General features: G+C 34.3%; 1 protein-coding gene across 1 annotated transcript in view; it reads right to left on the reverse strand.

Annotated features, from left to right (window-relative positions):
* Window positions 1–5,296, reverse strand: part of ghrhrb (growth hormone releasing hormone receptor b) — a 39,312-nt gene extending 34,016 nt beyond the window's left edge. Inside the window, exon 1 of the mRNA XM_079627990.1 lies at window positions 4,965–5,296. Within this exon, the coding sequence (XP_079484116.1) occupies window positions 4,965–5,048 (84 nt within the window). The 5' untranslated portion in view covers window positions 5,049–5,296. The remainder of the gene's footprint in view (window positions 1–4,964) is intronic.
* Between the last annotated feature and the right edge of the window lie 3,174 nt (window positions 5,297–8,470).

The raw sequence follows: 8,470 nt of genomic DNA on the forward strand, positions 1-8,470 counted from the left end.
TGGAATGAGCAGTAGAAACAGATTCTGAAGTTCCTGAAACAGACCTACGTATCTCCAAAGGAAAATAGAGATGGTGAATCATAACAAAACCAGAAAAAGTGAATTGTTGTATTTATTCTAGAGGGACGCCTCAGGGGTCTGTGTGTCATAGCAGTCATCATCTATGTGTGAATCAAATCAATAGTATGACGTCAGTATGGAAATCAAAGTAAACGTTCCAGCTATGTTGACTATTATTTATCCAGTGGTTGACGTTGGGCATGTCCCTTTCACTGGGCTTGTAGGCAGAAATGGATGTTATCAGGACACAAGTTGATGCAGTGAGTGCGAGCGCTAGTGTGAGTGTGTTTAAGGCTGTTTGTGTTTAGAAAAGTCTGCGTGTTTGCTTGTCTATTTGTCTAAGAGTGCTTGTTAGTGCTTATGTTCTCTCCGAATTCAAAACCAAGCAGATGGTTGCGCTGTGGGTTTCATTGACCTCTGTCGCCTGCTGGTAGGCGAGATAAGAGAGGAGGGATCGTGGATGAGTTCGGGAAGTTTTCACTGGTTTAGTTACAGTGCATTACAGTACTACAAAAGGAAAGACTCACACAAACAAGTCTCACATATCTCAAGGTCAATCTGAATCTTCAGGACAGAAAACTAAAACTTAAGGCAGAAAAATAATTTAAATAATAACATAAGGATGCATTTTAGTGCTGTTAACGCACCATAATTTAAAGAATATTATTGGCTGACACTTTAAAATAACTACATTTCTGATTAATTGTCTATGCAGATTATTGTACAGTATAAAGTCAATCATTTAAAACAATAATTATTAAAAAAGCAAAGTAAAAGTAGTCCATTCCACTCCTAGTTCAATCATTTGAAGGCACAATGAAAGCAACATTCAAGAGTGTCACTGTTGATCACAAGATATATGAGTGTCAAATTTGTTTTATGTCATTAACATCAAACCTAGCAACAGTTTTTAAATGTGAATGATATAGCTTCGGAATTCTTGAAATGCAGCGCACATTAGAATGCACTGCTTTTGTCATTTTAGATCCTTTTGTGTTTCATGGAAGACAGGGTTTAAACCAACATGAGGGTGAGTAAATGATAAACCTGTATTCTGAAAAATGAGTAAAAGTGTATTCTTGGCGATAAACCCCAAAAGTGTATCCATGGGTAAACTAATCGATTACTCTGAAATTAGCTGAATACGGCACTGGAGTAACATTTTGGTACTACTGTAGGGTGTTTTTTATTATTATTATTATTTAAAAAAAGCTATTGAGATTTACTGCTCAGATATAAAACTGAAAATTATCATTTTGAATGTATACAATTTACCTTTGTTTTGTTTTTTACATTTGCATTCTATAAAAACATAATTTGCATTAAAAAAAATTGTACTTGGTAAAGTTTGACTTTTGATTGGTAGGAAATAAAATGCAAGGTTTTGCATTGAAACACCACACAGTAATTTTAAAGTGAGTTTATTTTAAAATGAGACTGGTTGTCTGTACAGTGCTGGTCATAATTATTTGCCCCCTTGGTAAATATGATCAAAGATGGCTATAAAAAATAAATCTGCATTGTTTATCATTTTGATCTTTTATTTAAAAAATTTTTTCCCAAAAATCTAACCTTTTTTTGAAGTATTTTTCTCCAAACACATTGGGAACAATTATTTGCCCCCTTTTATTAAATATTTTATATTTGTAATATAATAGTTTTCTTCTATAATGCCTGATGAGATGAGAACACCTGACAAGAGATCAGAGACCATTCCTCACAGAATCTCTCCAGATCCTTCAGATTCACAGATCCGTGTTGGTGCTTCTTCTCTTCAGTTCAGCCCACTCATTTTCTAGGGTTCAGGTCAGGGGACTTGGATGGCCATTGCAGATGCTTGGTTTTGTGCTCAGTGACCCATTTTTGTTTTGATTTTGATGTCTGTTTTTGGATCACTGTCCTGTTGGAAGATCCAAACATGGCCCGTTATAAGTATTCTAGCAGAGGCTGTCAGGTTTAGATTTTTTATCTGTTGGTATTTGATCGAATCCATGATGCAATGTATCTGAACAAGATGTCCAGGACCTCTGGCAGAAAATTAGACCCACAGCAGAAAAGAAAGTAGAAAGAAAGTCACTCTGTGTGCATCTCACAACAGTTCCTAATATGCCAGCGATTTATAGTTTACCATATGACATAATATGCTAACTGAAGATCGTTAACTCCACATCAGCAACATAAATTCATCAACTAACCATTCAGAGACGTCCTGTTGCATTCTACATGTTGTCACTTCTTCATGAGTCTCTCCATCTTTGTCTGACTCCGTTTTAACATTAAAGGCAGAACAGTTTCTGTCATTTTAGTGTGTCTGCGTGAGGTAATCGCAGCTGCTAACACACATGCAGCAGCTCATTTGCATTTAAAGGGCTAGGCACAAAACAGTGCGTTTTTGCAAACCCTCAAAAAGTGACAAATTGAACATGCTATATAAAAATATTTTGTGCTAAAACTTCACACACACACTCTGGGGACATCAGAGATTTATTTTACATCTTGTGAAAATGGCATTTTACCACCCCTTTAAGAGTTTTGTCCATCTTAAGATACTTTGCTGTATCTTTAATGCTTAATTATTAATTAACAATGCAGATTTATTTTTTACAGCCATCGTTGATCATATTTACCAAGGGGGCAAATTATGCTGGCCAGCACTGTATATATGTGTAGTTGAGTATTTGTGAAAAATTTTAAAGCAAAGGTTAGGGGAAAAAATATTAATATAGTGTCATATAGTATCTATAATAAGAGAGTGAATATTCAAAAGACTGATGGAGTTTTGTGTGGGAAAATTTGGCAAGATAAACTGCTGCAGTTAGTGAAATTGTTACGCCACTGAATGCATAATAACCTTTTTTCTTATAGGCCTACTTGTATAAGAATTGCATGTAATCTACATTAAACCCAAGCAGACATTACAAATTTCCCTGGCATTTTCTCAAGTCAAGGCCAAGGCTCATCTTGGACATACAGAAACAGTGTGGACAATAATAACAATGAAAGACCTCTATGCATCACTACAACAAATGTAATTTGTTTGTCAGGATGGGTGAGAGAAAAGCACTGGTGACACACCTGGGCAGTAAAGCACTTGGTTTGACACACACAAATATGACACATCTGCTGATAAAGGGTGTTCAAGGCACACCATGCCTTCCATGTCTCCCATGTCTCCCAAAAAGTGACATTACAATGTACTGATCAAATGTATATCATTGCACAAAAAAACTGCAACAAGGAGCTAAAAATCCCTTTGTTCTCACTGTCTTTATGGCTGCATATCGAAATATCTTAAATAAATAGACGGCTGTTGTCTTCAATCACTCTAACCTCTCCACTAAGCTCTGGTGACCTGATCAGAAATGTTAAGACAAATAAAGAAGAAAAATAACTGACCGATAAGGATCCTGTTATCAGTCAAATAGCATCCAGCGGCCCCGAGGAAGAGGCTCGTGAACACATGGAATCATTATTATAGGAAATGAACATCCATTCAGGGAAGGAAAGCCATATCATTAGAGCGAGTACCAAACAACAACTACATTTAATTACAACACTGATTTGCGCTCTTCTTTGTGGCCTGTGTTCCTCAGAAACTGGAATGGTAATCTATACCGTTGAATTAGCAGAACAGAATTTTGTTTTTTTTTGTTTTTTTGTTTTTAAGGCCATAAGTCACATAAATTGTATGCTTAATTTTCATGACAGGAACCTAAATTGGCCACTCGAGTTAAAATACGTCAGTGTTCCTGTACTGGAAATGGTCATCAAAACATCATTAAAAGGAGACCGGGATCTCAGGTCAGTACGGCTAATCAAATCAACATCTGCGACACATCAGCACATTAAATATAGCACTGGACTGATCCCTAGAGAAAATAGTGGAAATCAAACGGCATGGATTATCATCTGCATCATTAGCTCGGTATGATGGCTTTTTTAAATAAATGTATATTTTGTGTATATCTATATTTCTCAAAAAAAATCTCACATAAATCTGGAAGCAGGGGTAGCCTACTATAAACACATTTACCTTTTATGACGTGCAACTCAAACAGCATGCATTCAACATACTTTGTCTAATTCAGTGGTGCAGTGCCATGCCTTTTCAAATAAATATGTAAATCTCTCTCAAAGAAAATCTCACATGAATCTGGAGGCAAATGTTAATAAACTTTGATATCAGAGCCAGTATAAAACACTTTTAACTTGTATGACGTGTCATTAAAACAGCATACACTATACTTTGTCTACATCAGCAGAAAATAAATATGCAAATATATCCGAAGGCAATCTCACCTGAATCTGGAGAAATACTGAAATACTTTAGGAAATTCAACATGATTCTGTGGTTTGTTATGCTATTAAACATTTGTTAATTATTGTATAGCTATGCATGGAGCATTAATGACCTCATATTAATTAGGAATACTTTTGAACTTTTTTAATTAATTTGTCACACAAAAGGTGATTAACGATGTATATAGTATAAGAAACGTATAACATTATGCCTACATATATGTTAATCCACAATAAGGTTGATTAAACAAAAAGTCAATGGACATGTTATGCAACTACAGTAGCAATATACATTTTAATGTCAGGGACATATAACACACTTTAAACATCTATCATTTCATTTCTGATATTTAGAAATATTATTTGTTTATGCTATAGCCCAACAACAGAATCTACTGGCCACAGTAATCATATTTCAATGACTTCTTGATTTAAAAAAAATCTATAATCATGACAATGCACAGAATACCAAGATTTTGGAACTCTGGAATCTCAATTTAAAAAGCACAATGTATACTGTGCACAGTAACAATATAGAATATTAATAAAATATTACAATATTTGTTATAAATATCCAAAGCAAAGGATTCACGGAGATAACTTACTGCTTCCCAGATGCTCTGGTGAATCCCCAAACTCAGTAAAACGGCGACCAGTCTTACGGTTGACCAAGTTCTGAAGAGAAACATAATTAGGACTCCGGTATAATGGGAAAGAATGAAGTTTGTTACTGTCTAACCAGATTACACAGAAGCCTCTGTTAAATCTCTGGATGTTTTCCAGAAGTCTCGATGTCTTCAACCATACTGTGCGCTGTCGTTCAGCTCAAATGCTCAGTCACATGTCTTAACAAGCTCGCAATATTTGTAATTGAACCATGTGTGTCTTCCTCATAGCAGCCCGTACAACCTGTCGCTGTGAGTTCCCAGCACAAACTGAGCTGGAGAGTGGCGCGCGTGGCGAAATGAAGGCATGGTGTGCCTGACTTCACCCATTGGATACATTATAATTTCCAGTGGTTATTTTTAAAACGGTTTGAAACAAAACCAAAGGTTTTCAACCGAATACTAACCAAACTAGTAGACACCAAGCGTAGACCAATGGTAACCTTAGCATGTAAGTATTCATCCAGTCATTCAGTTAAAATTATGAATTCCTCAAATAGACTACAATAAAATGGAGTAAACAATTATTATTTATATTGTTAAATAATACCTAGACAATTATGCAATTTATAAATTTTCTACAGGTCATTTATTACTGACAAAAATACAATATTAGGGGTAAAACTGGGTAAATGCACACCGACGTAAAATGCACATTTGATTATTCTCCTATTAACCACTAGGTGGCACAAAAAGTAATCGCAGCACTTTCCTAAACATTTGCGCTTCAATTTGAACGTGGAAATTTGGCCGATTCCCGTACAGCAACAAAGTTGCGCTGCACTAATTATAATAGACTGTTCTCATTTTTAATGCTAGACTTATCTATCAAATGAGAATCGATACAGGTTTTGAGAATATGTTTTGAGACAAGGCAAGGCTCTTGTAAATTATTTTGTTCAAGGTAATTAAATCAACAGTAGGCTATTTCAATACAATTATGATATTTTGGGTAAAAAGAACCCCAACTTTTCACAGCAATTTATGTGATAAAAATAGTTGGCTGACATTTCCATTTGTTGGCATGACATGGTCAAGTTGGGAATCCACCTTAGAGATCACCATATGTATAAATAAACTATCATATTTAAAATATATATGCTTAATCATGTCATATCATATCATCATATCATATTTATTGTTACTACTGGAAAGCCATAATAAATGATTATGGAATTTCCTTCATGCAGTATAGGAGATTTAAAAAAAAAAACGTTATACCGAAAAAAAAAAGTCATTTTAACTGTATAAAGACTGTAAAAATGTGACAGTAAAAACCTGTTCATTGGTTGGCAGTAAGTCCTTGTAATATATATGGAGAAAAATTGTAATAGATCTTATATTTTGTCATTTTACAGTAACACTAAAATCTAAAAAATAAAATAAATATAAAAATATATATAAATTACATGATTACAAATGCACTGTAACACATTTTAAAATTAATGTAATAAATAAAAATTAAAACTTTAACTCACTAACTAAAAACTGTTTTTTAATTTTTAAGTACATTGGGTTTTGTGTTACATCTTATGTTATTAAATGAATGTTTATTGCATTATTTTAGAGTCATGTGTGTTACCATGATGCCGTTTTATATTTGTGTGCATGACTGTGCTTATCTATGCTAGTATACCTCAGCTTGTGGAAAAGCTACTTGTGATGAACTTTGATGTGGCTTTTCTCTTTATCAATAGTGTTGTTATTATTGTGGTGGATGCCAGTATATGTTAAAAGTACAAAGCAGATTTTAGCAGTGGGGCCTTGCTAATTCAGCAGAAAATAGTACTTTTTTTTTTTTTTTTAAATGACAGTTTTAAATCACAAGTCTTTTTTGTATTCAAGTTGTCTGGATCAAATTCATGAACGATATGAGGAGTAACCCAATGAGAACACACATTTATAACAAAAGCTCTGGTGGGAGTAGGCCTTTTTTGTGAGGTGGAACAAGAAAGATGAAAGATTCCTTCACCTCATATCAGTAATTGGTGGGTTAATTAAGTAATATTAAATCGTGATAAATTATCCATGCCTCTCACAGCTTTATTCCTAATGATAGTCCTTATGGTTTTCCCCTCATGCATGCCTACATTATATTTCTTTTTGGTTCCCAAGTCTTTTCATTGCCCTCATTTAGCCTTTTTAAATTTCATTGTGAAACTGTGATTGTCTTGTTTGACGGATCATTATACATATTTCATGAAGGACTACCATAAGTCAAACTATGGTCACAATTGAGCATCTGTGTTTCTTTGGCTGTCCCTAAGGGAAATGACAATTTGCATATGTATTTGATGTTTTTATCCAGCTTGGGAAAACATTTTCTTAGCTGGACAGCAGACCCCCATTGTTTCCAGCTGCCTTGTCATGCGGAATAGAATTTGTTTTAAGGACAGATTGTCCTAAACATTAATTTCAACCACAGCCGTCGAATTTAAACCAATAGTCTGTGCATGGTAAACACTCATTGTGTTGTGTGATAAATACTCAGTTCTGTGACTATAATGGCCAGATGCAATTTTCAGACTTTTTTGTAGAAAAATCTCTCCACTCTCACTCACTTGTTCTCTATTTAGCAAGCAACAAACACATCTCAGTCAATTCAATTCAATTCAATTCAATTCAACGTACATTTATTTGTAGTGCTTTTCACAATACATATTGTTTCAAAGCAGATTTACAAAAAAAAAAACAGCATGTTTCACAATTTAGAGTAATGTGTTATCAGAGGCGGCTGTATCCAAGTAATTTCCAAATGTCAGACATGTGGAATACTAAGATAATTTAAATTGTGTAGTTAGCTAACATGTATTCATTTATGCAGAATAAAAGCTCATTGAAGCAATAATTACAAGTTGTGATCATAATGATTACAGTTACAGTATAAATAACATTTGGCAGTGGTGCATGTTGATTCGGAGTTGGCATCATCTGAAGTCCTCGCAGTCGCAGGGCTTGGTTTCTTCTATTCACAGGTGTTGGGTCATCTGAAATCTTCATAAGAGGCTGGATCCAAACCGAAGCTGCCGTAATCTCTAGTTAGAAGACTGAGAAACAGAAAGCAAATTGATTGATTGATTGATTGATTGACTGATTGCCATTGATTGCCAACAATTCCCATTCAGTTCCCATTCAAATCAATGAAAAAAAAAAAAAAAAAAGATTATACGAATTAAATATTTGAACTTATACATTGTGTTTTGAAAATAAGGATGTATTTTACATGGTGATTTGAATAATGAGTTAACACTGAAGTTAACCCAATAACTTTAATAACTGTACTTCATTGTATTGATCAGATATACTTACCAATATCCTGCTGGGCTCACAAGTGGGGCGAATTTGATTGATTTAACTGAAAAAAAATTATACTGAAAGTTAAATTACATGAAAGAAAGGGAATGTTTAAAGTTGAATGCAGGGTCTAAAGATTTATTTAACATAAC

The sequence above is a fragment of the Phoxinus phoxinus genome (genome assembly GCF_949152265.1).
Source record: "Phoxinus phoxinus genome assembly, chromosome: 11".
In the NCBI taxonomy this organism is placed as follows: domain Eukaryota; kingdom Metazoa; phylum Chordata; class Actinopteri; order Cypriniformes; family Leuciscidae; genus Phoxinus; species Phoxinus phoxinus.